Raw genomic sequence first — 19,859 nt, 5'->3', positions numbered from 1 at the left:
GACGACTTTAATGATTGTAGGGACTGAAGTATGTAGCGACCAAAGAGCGGTGGAAGAATTCCGTTTGAGTCGTCGGGCATCCAGAAAATGGCCAAAGAGTAAAACCAGCTCGCCTGCTTTTACACTATAATTTGACTATTAGATTTTCAATGTTATTTAAAAATATATATATATATATATTTCAAAAGGAATAACTGGATTAAAACAAGAGTTCAGTTCACGTAACAGAGTTCACTTTAAAATGAGAGACATACTTCAATGAATCGCTAATCGCATTAAAATAAATCTTCAGAAATGACTTTGTCAAAGCAACAAAATAACTAGGGGCTTTACAATGATGGGAAAACCTGGAGAAATGTTGAAGTTAAGTGGGATAGAATCTTCTTAAGTCACACAGGGATATGTCAAAATGCTGGATTTTTAAAATTCTCCATGTGGTTTATATTAAAGGACACTTCATTTCATATAACAAGCTTTAAAAAAACAAACATATTGCTGTCTACAATTTCTACTTAATATATCAAAGGGATGCACACAAAATTTACTCTTTGTGGAAAGACCATAAAGCTGAATGTGTGTTTTGTAATACCTGTCTTTACTCTGAATGTATTAGTACTTTGTATCCTTTTAAAAAAACGGACTCTTAAACACAGCCATACAACTAGGTATTTAAATAGCTATACGGTTTTTGAGAGTTTTAAAATGTGCAATTTGGATTTAACAATCTAAGCAATACATTCTTTAGATTGGTTTATGCAAATACCATTATAGAGCATGGACCTAGATATTGTATTTGCTGTAACCTTTTTCTGTCTAGTATTATTCACAAACTTTTATTAGATTCGTTGCGAGCCCTGTTTCTTTTGTCTATCTGCTGAACCCCCTCGCGCTCCTCTTGTTCCATTCTCCATGCGGTCGCGCGCACGCGGTCGGTAGGATTCCCGGGGCCGTGTTAGAAGTACTTTGAAATTACATTCTTCCTTCCTCCTACGCTCTTCTCCTTGAGGAATTGATTTGACAAAGTTTGAAAAGTAAAATCAATCTAGTGGAATCACCTACTCTCACACATCTAATCGTAATGTAAGATCAGACACAAAGAAGGAAATAAGGATTTGGATAGTTCAATCTCGAACACGGCCCAGTTCCTCTGAAACGAGGGGGATTTGCGCTGCCTGCCGCGTGCTCGCGCCAGCAGGCACCGCCGATTGTTGACAAAGACGCCGCGAGACGGAGAAGAGAGCCCGATTCTTGGTTTTAAGCCACCGGAGGACTACGGTTGAAGACACTGTCCGTTTACCGAGAACGAGGAAGGAGCGCGAGCGTCTTGAAAATCAACCGTGAGTCACAATGAACCGCTTTGTGTGTGTCAATTTCGTTTAATCATCCCGGGCAGCTAGCTACCTCCATCGGGTCATTTCATTCCTCTTCCCCCTCCCTCCCCGTGTGATCCGTTATCATATGCTGCTCATTTCTACCATTTAACCCGCGAGACTTGCCGGGTTATAATAGCTTTCCGTCTTTCTTTGTGTGTTGTCTCAGTCTCCCCCCTCCTTTCGCCACCAACCTGAAGGTGTGGCCGGATCGAGGCGATTCGGTAATAGTGTCTTTGCTTTAAACAGTTGTCGGACTGGCGCGTGAAGAAGAGATCCCCCCGGGTAACCACATGCACCTTTACATACCGACAGAATGATCACAGTGGGGCGGGATGGGTTGGTGTCGGTGTAATTAACGTCAGTCTCAAGGAGTCTTCCATACCTAGAAGAACCAGGAGGACGGGGTCCAGGCGAGGTCCGGCCGGGCATGGTGTGATCTGAATCGGGCAGCCAGTCTGGGTCTGACCGGTGACCACCCGTCCTTTCCCCGGAGCCTGCGTGGCCCCAAGCCACGTCCAGAGCCCTCCAAGATGGGGAAATGTGACGGGAGAGTTACACTGGTGGCGATATGTTCACTGCAGCTGGTGAGTGTTTGTTGCAGTGAGGTGTGAATGGGAAAAGGTGTGTGATGCTTATCCACAATAACCACTCTGTCCCTGTTCCCATCCCTCTCCCACTCACTGAATCTGAGAGAGTGAGAAAGATGGTTTGACTGAAACGTTTGAACTATTAACAGTGTGTCACATTATTGGCAACCACAAGACAAGTGTGTGTGTGTGTGTGGTGTTCACTGTATTCTGGGAGACCATGCTTTTAAAGTAACATCAGGAAAAGAAGAGAGCTCTCTTCCTCTCATCTACATCCTGCTCTTCTTCCCCTCATCTACATCCTGCTCTTCTTCCCCTCATCTACATCCTGCTATTCCCCTCATCTACATCCTGCTCTTCTTCCCTTCATCTACATCCTGCTCTTCTTCCCCTCATCTACATCCTGCCCTTCCCCTCATCTACATCCTACTATTCTTCCCCTCATCTACATCCTGCTCTTCTTCCCCTCATCTACATCCTGCTCTTCTTCCCCTCATCTACATCCTGCTCTTCTTCCCCTCATCTACATCCTGCTCTGCTCTTCTCCTCATCTACATCCTGCTCTGCTCTTCTCATCTACATCCTGCTCTGCTCTTCTCATCTACATCCTGCTCTTCTTCCCCTCATCTACATCCTGCTCTTCTTCCCCTCATCTACATCCTGCTCTTCTTCCCCTCATCTACATCCTGCTCTTCTTCCCCTCATCTACATCCTGCTCTTCTTCCCCTCATCTACATCCTGCTCTTCTTCCCCTCATCTACATCCTGCTCTTCTTCCCCTCATCTACATCCTACTATTCTTCCCCTCATCTACATCCTGCTCTTCTTCCCCTCATCTACATCCTGCTCTTCTTCCCCTCATCTACATCCTGCTCTTCTTCCCCTCATCTACATCCTGCTCTTCTCATCTACATCCTACTATTCTTCCCCTCATCTACATCCTGCTCTTCTCATCTACATCCTGCCCTTCCCCTCATCTACATCCTACTATTCTGCTTTTCCTGCTCTCACTCGTCATCCTGCTACTCTTTGTCTCTTTGGTCAAAACTTTTATTTCTGTGTCTTATTTTCAACTTTTTATTTTCAGTGTTTTTATTAGTGTGTGTGTGTGTGTGGTAGTATGCTGTAGTTGGCGTGTGTTTATTTGATTGTGATATATTGTGTGACAGTGGGTACTTTGGAATACATCTTATTTTCAGTAGTTTGGGGAGTTTGTGTGTCTGTGTGTGTTGGGGGGGGGGGGGGGGGGGGGTAGTCCCTCTGCTGGTGCTCCTTGCAGTTTCCATGGAAACAACTGCAGCATACTGTGTGTGTGTGAGTGAGACAGTTGTTTCTTTGTGTGTCCCTGTGCATATCCCAGAGAGGGATTGTTTTAAATTGCAATAATGTAATACCATAATGATCCCCTAGATGTATCTTGTGATTTATGTGTGTGTGTGTGTGTGTGTATATATAGATGGCAGCGCTCCAGAGACAGGTGTTTGACTTCCTGGGCTACCAGTGGGCTCCTATCCTGGCCAACTTCCTCCATATCATGGCCGTCATACTGGGGATCTTTGGAACAGTGCAGTTCAGATCCCGCTACCTCATACTGGTGAGACACATGCATATATATATATATATACACACACACTCACACACACACACACACACACACACACACACACACACACACAAGAGGTCAACCGACTATGATTTTTCAACGGCAATATTGATTATTGGAGGACCCCAAAAAAGCCGATACTGATTAATCAGCCGATTTTTATATATAACATGAGTCTTCAATATTCCCAGTTAAGAAGTTTTAGGTTGTAGTTATTATAGGACTATTTCTCTCTATACTGTTTGTATTTTATGTACCTTTTGTCTATTGGATGTTCTTATAGGTACTTTAGTATTACCAGCCTAATCTCGGGAGTTGATAGGCCTGAAGTCATAAACAGCGCTGTGCATCCCAGCATTGCTAAGAGCTGCTGTTTGAATGAATGCTTACGAGCCTGCTGCTACCTACCACCGCTCAGTCAGACTGCTCTATCAAATATAAATTCATATACTTAATTATAATATAATAAACACACAGAAATATGAGCTTTTTGTCATTAATATGGTCAAATCTGGGAACTATAATTTCGGAAACAAAACATTTATTCTTTCAGTGAAATACGTAACCGTTCTGTATTTTATCTAACGGGTGGCATCCATAAGTCTAAGTTATTCCTGTTACGTTGCACAACCTTCAATGTTATGTCATAATTATGTACAATTCTGGCAAATTAATTGGGGTCTTTGTTAGGAAGAACAACTTCTAATACACACACACACACACACCCTAACCCCTCTTTGTCTCTGTGTATATCAGTATGCGGTGTGGTTGGTGCTGTGGGTAGGATGGAACTCCTTCATCATCTGTTTCTACCTTGAGGTGGGACACTTGTCTCAGGTAAGAGATGTGTGTGTGTGTGTGTGTTTATCATGTATTTGTGTTTTATAACGTGTTTGTAATTGTCACATGTGCTTATTACAGCAGGTACCTTACACTTAAATGTTTACTGTTTACTTACAAGCCCTTAACCATTAACCAACAATGCAGTTTTAAGAAGAAGAAAGGGTGTTAAAGTATTTACTAAGAGAGGGGGGGGGGGGTGTAATAACAATAATACAAAAATAATTAAGGAGCAACAAAAAAAGTGACAGTAGCGAGGCTATACAGGGGGTACTGGGTAGCCATTTGATTAGCTGTTCAGGAGTCTTATGTCTTGGGGGTAGAAGCTCTCCAAGAAGCCTTTTGGACCTAGACTTGGCGCTCCGTTACCGTTTGCTGTAAGGTAGCAGAGAGAACAGTCTCTATGATTAGGGTGGCTGGAGTCTTTGGCAATTTTTAGAGCGTTCCTCCGATTTGCACTAACATATGTAGCGCCTTGCGGTCGGAGGCCGAGCAGTTGCCATACCAGGCGGTGATGCAGCCAGTTCTCGACGGTGCAGCTGTAGATCTTTTTGAGGATCTGAAGAGCCATGCAAATTGTTTTGAGTCTCCTGAGGGGGAATAGGCATTGCCGTACCCTCTCCACGACTGTCTTGGTGTGTTTGGACCATGTTAGTTTTTTGGTGATGTGGACACCAAGGAACTTGAAGCTCTCAACTTGCTCCACGTTGATGAGAATGGGGACGTGCTCGGTCCTCCTTTTCCTGTAGTCCACAATAATCTCCTTGGTCTTGGTTACATTGAGGGAGAGGTTGTTATTCTGGCACCACCCTGCCAGGTCTCTGACCTCCTCCCTATAGGCTGTCTGATCGTTGTCCGTGATCAGGCCTACCACTGTTGTCGTCAGGAAACTTAATGATGGTTTTGGAGTCGTGCTTGCACAGTCGTCCGGGAACAACTGATGCGCTCGTGCATGCTTCAGTGTTGCTTGCCTTCGAAGCGAGCATAGAAGTTATTTAGCTCGTCTGGTAGGCTTGTGTCACTGGGCAGCTCGCTGCTGTGCTTCCCTTTTTGTAGTGTGATTTACAACATGTTAATAATGTGTGTTTCTGTATGGATGTGTTCATAACATGTTTTTTGTCATGTGTGTGTGTGTGTGTGTGTGTGTAGGACAGGGACATCCTGATGACGTTCAACACGTCGCTGCATCGGTCCTGGTGGATGGAGCACGGCCCTGGTTGCCTAGTAACGCCGGTGTTGGACTCCCGCATCGCCCCCGACGACCACCATGTCATCACCGTCTCTGGCTGTCTCCTTGACTACCAGTACATTGAGGTGCTGAGTGCCGCGATACAGGTTCTACTGGCTGTAAGTAACACACCAGGGTTTCCCTTTAGGAAAATGTGGCGCCGGCCGATTGACCAGCGACGTTTTAATTTACAGGACATTTTGAGAAATGTACCGTACCCATATGGCGTCCACCCCACAATGCTCAGAATGACAGAAAATTACATTTAGATTATGGTAATTTATCTTAAATTACCAGTTGAAAAATAAAAAATAGTAAAAAGAAATTACTCGTAGCCATCAAACTTTTTCATGCGATTGCATTTAGAATTGTTGTGGAATTATTAACCTAAAGACCGATTTTAATTTATTTATTAAGAATGACCGGCAAATGTCTGTATTTCCATCACTTCGTATTTCTATCAATGAACAGGTTAAAAAGCATTACTTTGTAATGGGATATTTTTTTTAAATTCTCCTGGCTGTCCGGTGCCAATTTTATTTATCAGCTTTTCAGAACTTTTTAAAAATGTTTATTGGCCTGAAGTTGGCTATTATTGACTAACGGAAACCCTGACACACACACACACACACACACACAACATGATCCTAACCTTAACCTCTTTGTCTCTCCCTTAGCTCTTTGGCTTTGTGTATGCCTGCTATGTGAGCAAAGTCTTCCAGGATGACGAGGATAGCTGTGAGTGTTGCGTCTGTCTGAGTGATCCATTTATCTCGTTATTCTGTCTGTCTGTTCTGTCTGGGTGTTCTGTCTGTTCTGTCTGGGTGTTCTGTCTGTCCCGTCTGGGTGTTCTGTCTGTCCCGTCTGGGTGTTCTGTCTGTCCCGTCTGGGTGTTCCGCCTCTCTGTCCCCTCTGGGCGTTCCGCCTGTCTGTCTCTCTGTCCCGTCTGTCTGTTCCGTCTGGGTGTTCCGTCTGTCCCGTCTGGGTGTTCTGTCTGTCCCGTCTGGGTGTTCTATCTGTCCCGTCTGGGTGTTCTGTCTGTCCCGTCTGGGTGTTCTGTCTGTCCCGTCTGGGTGTTCTGTCTGTCCCGTCTGGGTGTTCTGTCTGTCCCGTCTGGGTGTTCTGTCTGTCCCGTCTGGGTGTTCTGTCTGTCCCGTCTGGGTGTTCTGTCTGTCCTGTCTGGGTGTTCTGTCTGTCCCGTCTGGGTGTTCCGCCTCTCTGTCCCCTCTGGGCGTCCCGCCTGTCTGTCCCGTCTGTCTGTCCCGTCTGCGTGTTCCATCTGTCTGTCTGGGTGTTCTATCTGTCTGCGTGTTCCGTCTGTCTGTCTGGGTGTTCTGTCTGTCTGTCTGGGTGTTCCGTCTGTCTGTCTGGGTGTTCCGTCTGTCTGTCTGGGTGTTCTGTCTGTCCCGTCTGGGTGTTCCGTCTGTCTGTCCCGTCTGGGTGTTCCGTCTGTCTGTCCCGTCTGGGTGTTCCGTCTGTCTGTCCCGTCTGGGTGTTCCGTCTGTCTGTCCCGTCTGGGTGTTCCGTCTGTCTGTTCCGTCTGTCTGTTCCGTCTGTCTGTTCCGTCTGTCTGTCCCGTCTGGGTGTTCCGTCTGTCTGTCCCGTCTGGGTGTTCCGTCTGTCTGTCCCGTCTGGGTGTTCCGTCTGTCTGTCCCGTCTGGGTGTTCCGTCTGTCTGTCCCGTCTGGGTGTTCCGTCTGTCTGTCCCGTCTGGGTGTTCCGTCTGTCTGTCCCGTCTGGGTGTTCCGTCTGTCTGTCCCGTCTGGGTGTTCTGTCTGTCCCGTCTGGGTGTTCTGTCTGTCCCGTCTGGGTGTTCTGTCTGTCCCGTCTGGGTGTTCTGTCTGTCCCGTCTGGGTGTTCCGCCTCTCTGTCCCCTCTGGGCGTCCCGCCTGTCTGTCCCGTCTGTCTGTCCCGTCTGCGTGTTCCATCTGTCTGTCTGGGTGTTCTATCTGTCTGCGTGTTCCGTCTGTCTGTCTGGGTGTTCCGTCTGTCTGTCTGCGTGTTCCGTCTGTCTGTCTGGGTGTTCTGTCTGTCTGGGTGTTCTGTCTGTCTGTCTGGGTGTTCTGTCTGTCTGGGTGTTCCGTCTGTCTGTCCCGTCTGGGTGTTCCGTCTGTCTGTCCCGTCTGGGTGTTCCGTCTGTCTGTCCCGTCTGGGTGTTCCGTCTGTCTGTCCCGTCTGGGTGTTCCGTCTGTCTTCCCCGTCTGGGTGTTCCGTCTGTCTTCCCCGTCTGGGTGTTCCGTCTGTCTTCCCCGTCTGGGTGTTCTGTCTGGGTGTTCCGTCTGGGTGTTCTGTCTGTCTGTTCCGTCTGTCTGTTCCTTCTGGGTGTTCCATCTGCCTCTGATCTCTTTCTCTCTCTCAGTCGATTTCATTGGTGGCTTTGAATCCTATGGTTACCAGCCTCCTCAGAAGACCTCACACCTCCAACTGCAGCCCCTCTACACGTAGGTAACCTCTAACGTTTCAACCTTAACCTCACGGTGACCCCTTGTCCTAGTCCTTCCATTCCGCAACGGTTCAGAACAGCTAGTGCACATATGACATTTTGGGACGTTTTTGTTCTAATTGGTCTTCAGCAAAGGTTTTTTGGGCTGTTCGTGCACACAAGCCGAAGTTTACACACCTTTTTCCTGATTGGCCAACAGTAGGGATTCTCAGTGTTTGTTGTCATTCAACAAATGACATTGTTTTCATGCACATTTTTACCTTGACAAATACTGCACCAAACATCTCAGTTAGATGTAAAATTGCGCAACTAAGATCTCCTTGACAAAAACGTAAAAATGTATGACAGATTTGTGTTAGATTAATTCAGACTATTTTGAGGAAGTGTGTACTGGCTACGGTGTCTCAAGATGGACAAACGTCTTTTAAGGGAGTATGCGAGCACTCGTTTAGCCGAGTTCGGCGGAAGGCTTTAACAAAATATATATTATTTATTGTGTGACCTACTTTCTAATTGGACTGTATGATATGTCTCTCTCATCTCTGTCTCTCTCTCATCTCTGTCTGTCTCTCTCTCATCTCTGTCTGTCTCTCTCTCATATCTGTCTGTCTCTCTCTCATCTCTGTCTGTCTCTCTCTCATCTCTGTCTGTCTCTCTCTCATCTCTGTCTCTCTCAGGGCCGGGTAGGGGAAGGAGGCGCCCCCATCAGACCACACCTCAGCGGTGAAGCTGTCGCCTTGGGAACAGAGCACTCACTCTGCGTGTCACAGTACAACTGAAAGATGGACTCACCTGTGTGTGTATGTGAGACCGTGTATGTGTATGGTAATCGAGGGTAGACTTGACTGATACCCCTGAGGTGAATGTACAGAGGACAGGGTGGAACCAGCCACCGGGGGGGGGGGGGGGGGGGGGGGGGGGGACACTGGGGGGGGGACACTGGGCGTGGTCACTTGTTAATGGTCACGGAGGATATTGAGAGGACACTCTGAACCTGCTGGCTCTTTGCACTCCTAGGACCCTGTGTGTGTGTAGTTCTAAAGGACTAGCTGAATGACCTCTGAACTATTGTGGGAGGGGCCTCAAGTCACATGGGGCACGGCTCTTCCATGTTTTCATTTTAGAATGTGAGGTCATAATAGAACAGTCGTACCCCCAATCCCCAATCTTGTCCCTAATTTTGTTGTGACAGGGTGACCCTGTGTGCTCACAATCACAGCAAAAAAAGCAGAAGTGGGTTTGTCGTGATTGTGTACACTGCACCAATTTTAAGGATTGAGCTTTAGTGTCTCTGGGGAAAGATGTGGGGATTATGTGCATGTAAATATCCGGCTGATTGGTTGTTTTGTTTCTGAGGGTGGGGAGGGGGTTGCGTAGCCACGCCCCATTTACGTTTCTCCTCACCTTTTTCACGACCAAGAATCGTCCTTGATGACTTTAGAAATGCTTCCTCCCTCACACCCTACTACCTTTTCTTATGTTATTCTCCCCCCTCTACACTTCATTCACTCCTTCCTTTCTTCTGTAAAAAAAAAAATCACTGGTCTGACCCGATGATATTAATGTAAGGAATACAAGGACACTGATTTATTTTACCACCATACAATAGGTCATTGTGCATTTCCAGGTCAGAAATGTCTGGCGGAGGACAGAGAGGGAGGGAGACGGTATTTATGAAGTGGTTTCCTGGGTAAGACAGACCGCGGTGTGGTAGGAGACATTGGTGAAGGGGGTTGGTGAAATAAATAAACCGTTTCTAAATTAAATCAGTCCTATGTTTTCTACACACACACACACACACACACACACGCGCATACCTTTGGACAAATTGATGTAAGTATGAATTTAGCCTTGGTAGACAGTGCTGCATATGGTCATTTCTAGTGACACACTAGATTAAATTTTTTTGTAACATGCTATGCTCTACTTTTCATTGAAGTTGAGTAATTTAGCAGACATTCTTATCCAGAGCAACTTACAGGACCAATTGGGGTTAAGTGCCTTGCTCAATGGCATATCGACAGATTTTTTTTCAAACTAGTCGGTTCGGGGATTCGGACTAGCGACCTTTTCAGTTGGTGACCCAATGCTCTTTACTTTGACCCAACCATTAGTTAACCTGTCGCTACCGCCCCTTTCACACTGGCTGTTAGTTGGTTCACAATGCACCGGTCTAGTAGAGCAGTGGTTCCTACATTTGTTTTTGGTTACTGTACCAGCAAATGATTTTTCCTCTGCCCGGAGTACCCCTTAACCTTAAGTACCCCCTCGTGTGCATTTTATCATCCAGATCCAGCCTCGTGAATACCCTCTGTGTGCTCAGGAGTCAGCATGTTGTCATGGCTGCGGCTGGACTCCATTACCATAGTTCTCTGAACATTCTGCACAGACTTTAATAGACACCTGTTATTAGGTATGGACAGAACGTTGACTGGGAATAATGAACTGTCCACACACTCCCCTAACCAGTGTTATAGACACCACTATAATCTTTATCATGAATGTATTTGAGATCATTAGTGTATTTTTGCCCGATGTGAGAGAACAACGCATGTCAACAGAGCCACACGTATGTATAACAAAGGGACTGGTGAGAGACCCTCCCCTCCCAGTTGGCGCAATGAACCGCACTCTCTCTCTCTGCTCTCCTCCGTTCCCATGATGCACCGCGTCTGCCTGTCTCTGCTCCCCTCCGAGCCGCCATGTTGTCGGAGTGAAAGCCTGGAAATCTGGATAGAGAACCGGGGCTGAAATCTTCAACCATCCGCACTCTCCGCCTGTAAGTAGCCCTCACCCGGGGGCACAGTGTGCCTCTAGCCGCCTCAAACAACACATCGCCCGATGTATTGCCTTTACCGGGCCGTAACCATAGTTGTGTGGGTTATTTTAAAAGCAGTGTTGCTTCCTCCCTCCCCTGCCGCCTCCGGTTGTTGCCGTATTCCGCTCTAGTCAGACAACTAGGGCCTTTGTTAGCTAGCTTACACCGGCATGGAGACCTGTAGAGCCCGGGAACACGGAAGACGTGCTAGTAATGGGTCACCGGTGTGTGTTACTGGTAGAGGGGGTGTCGGGGGCGAGTTGCTCTGGTCGTTGGCTTGGAGGTCTGGTATTGTTTGTTGGTAGACTTGGGTAGTTAACTACTGGAACCAGTTCCGTGGTTAACATCAATACATGCCACTTATGCTAGCTAGTGAACACTCCAGTACATGGATAATGCAATTACCTAGTTATATGTCAACCAGACAAACACACATTTACTTACGTCCATTTTCATGTCTTAATTGGCCTCGATTTGTTTAGTTAGTTGGATGGTGTGAGTTGTGCCTCGGCGACTGACTGTTATCTAGTTGACACACAAAGCTATGTTCCGTTTTTGTTGTTCTGGCCCAGGTGGACAGGACTGTAGTTCGCAGTGATAATCGATCCACAGTATTAAATAAGGATTAATCCAGTTGTGGGCAACAATGCTATTTCCGGCTGGCGAACGTGATGAGAGGAGACTGCTCGCTAACGTTACTGATTTCCGGATGTTATCAAAGAGGTTGCGTTACCCTAGTTACCCTAGCATACACCGCTGAGAAATTAATGGCTGTTTGTTTTCTGCTTGCATTGGATAACATATATTTTCAGACCCAAATACACCGGAAGTATTTGTTTGTTTTGCTTGTATGTAGTTGTCTGGATGGCAGGAGCTAGCTAGCTGGCTGGCTAACTAACATTGCCTGCAGAGGGGGGCGTGCTTGTTATGGCATAACTCTATGCATGGAGGCGAGGGTGGGTACTTATATTGGGCCTATTTCACACATGCACAGGTGTGTATTATATGCATGTAAAATTGGCAAAGTAAAAAAAAAAACTATTGCGTATCCCATCTCCCCCAGAGGCACCCAGGGTCAGCCATTTATTAATAGCGAGAAAAAATAGGATTGTGTATGTACACCTCTGAGCCATGATGGATGGATGTGTGTGTGAGGTAGAGAGACGTGTAATGCGATTTGCCATATTCATTTTCCAAATACTTTTGTGGCTTCCTGTCCATCAGAGGTTGGCAGGGGTTGAACGCTAAATAAAACAGACCACCTGGTTGTCTTGAACATTTGCTTATTGACTGAACACACCCCTTGTCTGTTGAGTGGGTGGAATCCACATCACCTGGCTGGGCCACATCCAGCAGGGCACAACGTTGTGTTAATGTTCCAGATAGAAAGGTCATGAGTAAAACTGATGTGATTTATTTTCTGCAAGTCAGAGAAGCATGTTTGCTCTGCAGAATATAGTTATTCAGAGGAGGGGGTCAATGTAAATTGTCCGGTGGCAACTTTTATGAATTGTTCAGCAGTCTGACTTGGATGTAGAAGCTGTTGAGGAGCCTTTTGGTCCTAGACTTGGCGCTCTGCTGTTGCTTGCCGTGCGGTAGCACAGAAAACAGTCTATATCTTGGGTGACTGGAGTCTCTGACAGTTTTATGGGCTTTCCTCTGACACCACCTATTATATAGGTCCTGGATTGCAGGAAGCGTGGCCCTGGTGATGTACTGGGCCGTACGCACTACACTCCGTAGCGTCTTACGGTCAGATGCCGAGCAGATGTCATATCAGTTACCATACTAGGCGGTTTGCAACCGGTCAGGATGCTCTCGATGGTGCAGCTGTAGGACCTTTTGAGGATCTGCCCTCTTCACGACTGTCTTGGTTTGTTTGGACCATGATAGATTGTTGGTGATGTGGACACCAAGGAACTTGAAACTCTCAACCCACTTCTCTACAGCCCCGTTTGACCCTCCTTTTCCTAAAGTCCGCGATCAGCTCATTTGTCTTGCTCACATTGAGGGAGAGGTTGTTCTGGCACCACACTGCCAGTTCTCTGACCTCCCTATAGGCCGTCTCATCATGGTCGGTGATCAGACCTACCACAGTTGTGTCATCAACAAACTTAATGATGGTGTTGGAGTTGTGTATGGCCACGCAGTCGTGGGTGAACAGGGAATACAGGAGTGGACTAAGTACAAAAACAAAGCTTTGTGGGTACTATGGTGTTGAACGCTGAGCTGTAGTCGATGAACAGCATTCTCACGTAGGTGTTCCTTTTGTCCAGGTGGGAAGGGGCAGTGTGGAGTGCGATTCAGAGTGCATCATCTGTGGATCTGTTTGCAAATTAGAGTTGGCCTAGGGTATCCGGGAGGATGCTGTTGATGTGAGCCATGACCAGCCTTTCAAAGCACTTCATGGCTACTGACGTGAGTGCCACGGGTTGGTACTCATTTAGGCAGGTTACCTTCACTTCCTTGGGCACAGGGACTCTGGTGGTCTGCTTGAAACATGTAGGTATTACAGACTCGGTCAGGGAGAGGTTGAAAATGTCAGTGAAGACACTTGACAGTTGGTCTGCGCGTTCTTTGAGTACACGTCCTGGTAATCCGTCTGGCCTAGCGGCTTTGTGAATGTTGACCTGTTTAAAGGTTTTGTTCACATAGGCTACTGAGAGCATTCACACACATTCATCCAGAACAGCTGGTGCTCTTGTGCATGCTTCAGTGTTGCTTGCCTTGAAGTGAGCATAAAAGGCATTTAGCTCGTCTGCTCGCGTCACTGGGCAGCTCGCGTCTGGGTTTCCCTTTGTAGTCCATAATCGTTTTCAAGCCCTGCCATATCCGACGAGCGTCAGAGCCGGTGTAGTAGGATTCAATCTTAATCCTGTATTGACGCTTTGTTTGTTTGATGGTTTGTCTGAGGGCATAGCAGGATTTGTTATAAGCGTCCAGATTAGTCTTCGGCTCCTTGAAAGCGGCAGCTCTAGCCTTTAGCTCAATGCGGATGTTTCCTGTAATCCATGGTTTCTGTTTGGGATCTGTACGTACAGTCATTGTGGGGACGACGTCATCGATGCACTTATTGATTAAGCCGGTGACTGAGGTGGTATACTCCTCAATGCCATTGGATGAATCCCAGAACATTTTCCAGTCTGTTCTAGCAAACCAGTCTTGTAGTGTAGCATCTGCGTCATCTGACCACTTCCGTATTGAGCGAGTCACGGGTACTTTCTGCTTAAATTTTTGCTTGTAAGCAGGAATCCGAAGTATAGAGTAATGGTCAGATTTGCCAAATGGAGGGCGGGGGAGAGCTATGTATCCATCTCTGTGTGTGGAGTAAACGTAGTCTAGGATTTTTTTTCCCCACTGGTTGCACCGGTGACATGCTGGTAAAAAATTTGGTAAAGCTGATTTAAGTTTGCCTGCATTTAAAGTCCCCGGACACTAGGAGTGCCTCTTCTCGGTGAGGATTTTCTTCTTTTCTTATGGCCTTATAGAGTTGGTTGAGTGCGGTCTTAGTGCGATCGTTCAGTGGTGGTAAATAGACGGCTACGAATAATATGAGAACTCTCTTAGTAGATAGTGTGGTCGACAGCTTATCATAAGGTACTCTACCTCAGGCGAGAAATACCTCAAGACTTCTTCAATATTAGACATTGCGCACCAGCTGTTATTGACAAATAGACACACACCCCCACCCCTCGTCTTACCAGAGGTAGCGTCTCTGTTCTGCCGGTGCTTGGAAAATCCTGCCAGCTCTATATTGTCCGTTTCTTTGTTCAGCCACGTCTCGGTGAAACATAAGATGTTACAGTTTTTAATGTCCCGTTGGTAGGATAATCTTAATAGTTGGTCATCAATTTTATTTTCCAACGATTGCACGTTAGCAAGAAGAATGGAAGGCATTGGGAGTTTACTCGCTCGCCTCCGGATTCCCGGAAGGATCCCCGGAAGGATCCCCGGAAGGATCCCCGGAAGGATCCCCGGAAGGATCCCCGATCTGCGTCCCCTTTTCCGGTGTCTTTTCTTCACGCAAAAGGCGTGGATCTGGGCCTGTTCCAGTGAAAGCAGGATATCCTTCTCGTCCGACTCGTTAAAGGAAAACGTTTCTTCCAGTCCGCGGTGAGTAATCACTTTTCTGATGTCCAGAAGGTATTTTCTGTCATAAGATGGTAGCAGCAACATTATCTACACAATAAGTAAAACAATTTTTTTTTTTTACACAAAATTAAAATAAAATAAAATAATTTGCACATTTGTTTTGGGAGAATGTAAAACATCAGCCATGTTGTTCGTGGCCATCTTTACATTATAACTGTCAGAGACTGTGTTTCTGTCTAAACTGTAATGTAGGCCTACATATTACTTATGGTGAACTAAACCAAACCAATAGGCTGTAAGTTACACCTGAGTTCTGTTTCCTACCTACATGGCCGAGCTACCTTCACACCGTCTGTAACTAGTGAAAGGTAATAGACTAGTGGTAGGCTGGGCGACATCGCCAAAATATCATAACACAAAATATTTCTTATTTGTTCGGTATTTTATGTTTTCTAAATAATAAATGGTCTAAATATGTTGTATGAACATAGAATGGCAACAAATGAATTAATAGTGGCTCTAATGGGCTTCCTGTATTCTGATTTTGTTTTACATTCAACCAAACTAGGACAAAACTGACAGTGAAGTAGACCAAATTTGTCTGAACTTTTCATTTATATATCTCCCCAAATGTTTTATTATTATTATTATTTTTTTCCCTGAGAAAAGGAATCGGGTTTTTAGTTCCATTTCATACTGTCAGTTAAGTCGAACATGGACACCACCACGCGAGTCAGTATGATGTTGATGGAATTTGACCTCCTTCTTTCCTCTGGGGCTAGGCTGTGTGGGTGTGTTTGTGACACTGTGTGGGTGTGATTCACAACATGCTGTGTATGAAGATAAAGGGACCCCCCCCCCTCCCCTCTTTAATATGTAAGTTGGTCAGATGTTTTCATAACTCAAATGTAACTCAAATTTCTCATTAGTAGAAATATTCAGGCCTCAACCACAAATGAATCGGAACGATTGGCACGGTATAATTAGAAGGAATTAGGTGCCGATAATGTTTCCTATTCATTTGGGACAGAGGATGGTGTTGTAAACTATACATTTAGCTCCAGTACTCCAGACATTAAACCACTTAGAATATGTTGTCAGTCAAATTGCAAAAAAAAATAAAAGACACAACAACACTAGCTGGTGGATCAAAATGTTGATTGCAGTCCCTGCAAGTCTGTGTGTGAATCCATTCTAGATTTTGTTTAAAAGGAGTGTAGTTTGAGTTGTGTGTGTGTGTGTAACTAGAGCCAGACCGATATTATCAGCCGTTACAAGACTTTTACAGATTTATTTGTATCGCCGTTTAAGTGGGGGACAGTCTTTACATGGCTGTGAGACGATCTTCCTCTGTCGCGCTTCAAACCGGACACTTATCACCCAACACATCTACGCTAGTTGGAGAGGAGAGTAACTAACTGTTACTGCTTCTACGGTGAGTAGATACAAGCTTGCCAGCTCAATAAAGAGCCTAAAATGTTCACTGGCCGTATACTGTTAGATGAAGTGCCACGGTAGGGTGTCCTGAGGTGAAGTGCCACAGTAGGGTGTCCTGAGGTGAAGCGCCACGCTAGGGTGTCCTGAGGTGAAGCACCACGCTAGGGTGTCCTGAGGTGAAGCGCCACGCTAGGGTGTCCTGAGGTGAAGCGCCACGCTAGGGTGTCCTGAGGTGAAGCGCCACGCTAGGGTGTCCTGAGGTGAAGCGCCACGCTAGGGTGTCCTGAGGTGAAGCGCCACGCTAGGGTGTCCTGAGGTGAAGCGCCACGCTAGGGTGTCCTGAGGTGAAGCGCCACGCTAGGGTGTCCTGAGGTGAAGCGCCACGCTAGGGTGTCCTGAGGTGAAGCGCCACGCTAGGGTGTCCTGAGGTGAAGCGCCACGCTAGGGTGTCCTGAGGTGAAGCGCCACGCTAGGGTGTCCTGAGGTGAAGCGCCACGCTAGGGTGTAAATGTAAAACAAGTGGCGTGCTAAGAACATCGTCATCGTCGTGGCAACGTTAATGTTACAGCCCCTTAGTGAAGCCCTCTAAATCTGGCATGTTATAATTAATCAATAAGGCCTGCGGAGGTGTGGTGTATATGGCCAATATACCATGGCTAAGAGCTGTTTTTAGTTCCACGACGCAACGCGGAGTGCCTGGACACAGCCCTTAGCCATGGTATATTGGCCATATACCACAAACCCCTGAGGTGCCTTATTGCTATTATAAACTGGTTACCAATGTAATTAGAGTTGTAAAAAGAAATGTTTTGTCATACCTGTGGAATACGATATACATTAAAGGCTGGAACCAACCAGTTTTTATAATTGCTCTTTGCGAAGGGTATTTATTCCTCAAGCTCTGACTCTGTCATTCAGATGTTTTCAGAGACACTAAGAAAACACAACATAGCACTTCGTTGCTAAGTTTCAATATATGGGTTGTCAAGGACTGGTTCGGATGTACATTTACCACCCCTATCGAGCCAGCAGTGGGAGAGTACTTGACTCCATTCACTGAGGGTTATTGCTATCCGGGATCCTTGGGACATCTACACCTGAAAGTGGAACTGACAGTGTTTTAACTACTTTGCAGATATGAAACAAACAGACAGTCATATCAGTGAAAAAAATTAAATTCCCAGTTTATGCTACAAAACCAATGATTTTTTAAATTGATTTAAAACATTTTTTTTACGGACAACCAGGGGCATACTCCAACACTCAGACATAATTTACAAACAAAGAATTGGTGTGTAGTGAGTCCACCAGATCAGAGGCAGTAGGGATGACCGGAGTGAAATGGAACATTCTCATGCTCTGATGGGTTTTTGATAACAGGGGGGTGTGCGCAGTGGATGCGGTCTCAGAGTTCTGTGCTCTTAGCTCTTTTGCTGACAGTTCTTCTCGGTGTATCATACTCAATGCAAACTAATTACAAAAAACACTGAAGTTGGAGACATATCTCCCTCTACTAACTTTAAGCGTCAGCTGTCAGGGCAGCTTACCGATCGCTGCAGCTGTACACAGCCCATCTGTAAATAGCCCATCCAACCAACTACCTACCTCGTTCCCATATTTGTTATGTTTTTTCTGCTCTTTTTCACACCAGTATATCCACTTGCACATCCTCATCTGCACATCACTGCTGGTCATTGTCATTACTTCGCCACTATTGGCCTTATTTATTGCCTTACCTCATTCATTTGCACACACTGTATACAGAATTTTCTATTGTGTTATTGACTGTACGTTTGTTTGTGTAGCTGTGTTGTTTTTTTGTCACACTGCTTTGCTTTATCTTGGCCAGGTCACAGTTGTAAATGAGAACTTGTTCTCAACTGGCCTACCTGGTTAAATAAAGGTGTAATATATATATATATATATATCTATATATATATATTTTAATGCGTCCGTATGGCTGAGGGCGACTCATTCATAACTAGAGTGCAGAGGCCTGCCTGCCGCCCCGCCATAGATAGGACCCCATCTGTGCAAAGCCCCATCACTCAATCCCATATGGAATCTGTTTTTTGTCAATATACAGTGGGGCAAAAAAGTATTTAGTCAGCCACCAATTGTGCAAGTTCTCCCACTTAAAAAGATGAGAGAGGCCTGTAATCGTAAGAAGCATTGTGGACAGGTGTATTTTATACTGATAAGTTCAAACAGGTGCCATTAATACAGGTAACGAGTGGAGGACAGAGGAGCCTCTTAAAGAAGTTGTTACAGGTCTGTGAGAGCCAGAAATCTTGCTTGTTTGTAGGTGACCAAATACTTATTTTCCACCATAATTTGCAAATAAATTCATTGAAAATCCTACAATGTGATTTTCTGGATTTTTTTTTCTCATTTTGTCTGTCATAGTTGAAGTGTACCTATGATGAAAATTACAGGCCTCTCTCATCTTTTAAAGTGGGAGAACTTGCACAATTGGTGGCTGACTAAATACTTTTCCCCCCCACTGTGTGTGTGTGTGTATGTGTATATAGATATAGATATAGATATAGATATAGATATAGATATAGATATAGATATATATATATATCTATAGATATATATATATAGATATATATATATCTATATATATCTATATATATCTATATAGAAATTGGATTTTGAAAGATTGAAATAGGCTTTCGCTTGTACAGTGTCTCAAACATCACTAACCAAATGCGGAATTGGCCAATTGGCGTGTTCAGTGGCTCTTTAAGAAATATGCTTTCGGAGTATATTTAGAGGGCTGTTTTAAGCACAGCCCACGATGTCATGATATTTTTGTTCAGCTACAATAATAAAAAATATTGTCAGATATATCGGTTATGTGTGAATATTTCAACTAACGGTGTGTGTCTCTTCCTCAGGCCGTGGTGGAATGAGCAGCGTGTGTGTGTTGAAGGGTAAAGCAGTGCTCTGGCAGGACTCGTTCAGCCCCCACCTCAGAACCTCAACTCCCAGCATGCCGGTGGTGCTGAGCAGCGGAGGACACGCCCCCCCGGCCGGACAGACCCCACATGCCCCGCCACCAAGCCAGCAGGTAAGGGATGGAGACCAGGGCATAAAATTAACACCTGCCAAATGCAGGTATTCTAAAATAATGATAATATTCTGAGTGGCTGGTAGGTTTTTAAATCTATGTCAGACTGCAGTACACGTCACACAGACTGACAGATGTTCAGAGATGTTAGCTGTGTGTGTTCTGCAGGGCGTGGCGGGTACGGGGCGCTCTCAGGATGATGCCATGGTGAATTACTGCTTCCAGCGGCAGCACGGAGAGCAGCCTGGCAAACACCGCTGGCCCACTGGGGAGAATATCCACGACAGCCAGGTACTGGTGTAAAATCAGAAAAATGGTCTAGGTTTTGAGTTTATGGGCCTACTCTTTACTGACAGTCTCTCTG

The 19,859-nt window shown here is 45.7% G+C and overlaps 2 protein-coding genes across 11 annotated transcripts in view; both read left to right on the top strand.

Annotated features, from left to right (window-relative positions):
• The first annotated feature begins 892 nt into the window (after positions 1-892).
• On the top strand, positions 893-9,838 carry LOC110487889 (sodium/potassium-transporting ATPase subunit beta-1-interacting protein 1). Of its 6 annotated transcripts, none has more exons than XM_036971540.1 (9): positions 902-1,337; positions 1,620-1,655; positions 1,760-1,957; positions 3,416-3,553; positions 4,319-4,399; positions 5,552-5,749; positions 6,308-6,368; positions 7,989-8,070; positions 8,750-9,838. In XM_036971540.1, the coding sequence occupies exons 3-9, from the start codon at positions 1,904-1,906 to the stop codon at positions 8,757-8,759; spliced, it is 624 nt and encodes a 207-aa protein (XP_036827435.1). In that variant the 5' UTR covers positions 902-1,337; positions 1,620-1,655; positions 1,760-1,903; the 3' UTR covers positions 8,760-9,838. The 6 variants fall into 6 exon arrangements, with proteins under 6 accessions (XP_036827436.1, XP_036827435.1, XP_036827434.1 ...); XM_036971539.1 differs by having other exon boundaries at positions 1,743-1,957; XM_036971538.1 differs by having other exon boundaries at positions 1,540-1,655.
• Positions 9,839-10,701: 863 nt separating this feature from the next.
• LOC110489369 (pumilio homolog 1) overlaps positions 10,702-19,859 on the top strand; it is a 63,429-nt gene continuing 54,271 nt past the window's right edge. For 4 of the 5 annotated variants that reach the window (XM_036971535.1, XM_036971533.1, XM_036971534.1 and 1 more), the window contains exons 1-3: positions 10,702-10,851; positions 19,323-19,495; positions 19,664-19,786. In XM_036971535.1, the coding sequence (XP_036827430.1) occupies positions 19,334-19,495; positions 19,664-19,786 (285 nt within the window). In that variant the 5' untranslated portion in view covers positions 10,702-10,851; positions 19,323-19,333. Of the gene's footprint in view, positions 10,852-14,863; positions 15,004-19,322; positions 19,496-19,663; positions 19,787-19,859 lie in introns of those variants that run through there. The other variant, XM_036971532.1, reaches the window with a different exon arrangement.

Source organism: Oncorhynchus mykiss, chromosome 32 (genome assembly GCF_013265735.2).
Source record: "Oncorhynchus mykiss isolate Arlee chromosome 32, USDA_OmykA_1.1, whole genome shotgun sequence".
Classification (NCBI taxonomy): Eukaryota; Metazoa; Chordata; class Actinopteri; order Salmoniformes; family Salmonidae; genus Oncorhynchus; species Oncorhynchus mykiss.
The sequence above is the reverse complement of the archived record's forward strand: the minus strand, read 5'-3'. Positions and strand labels throughout refer to the sequence as shown.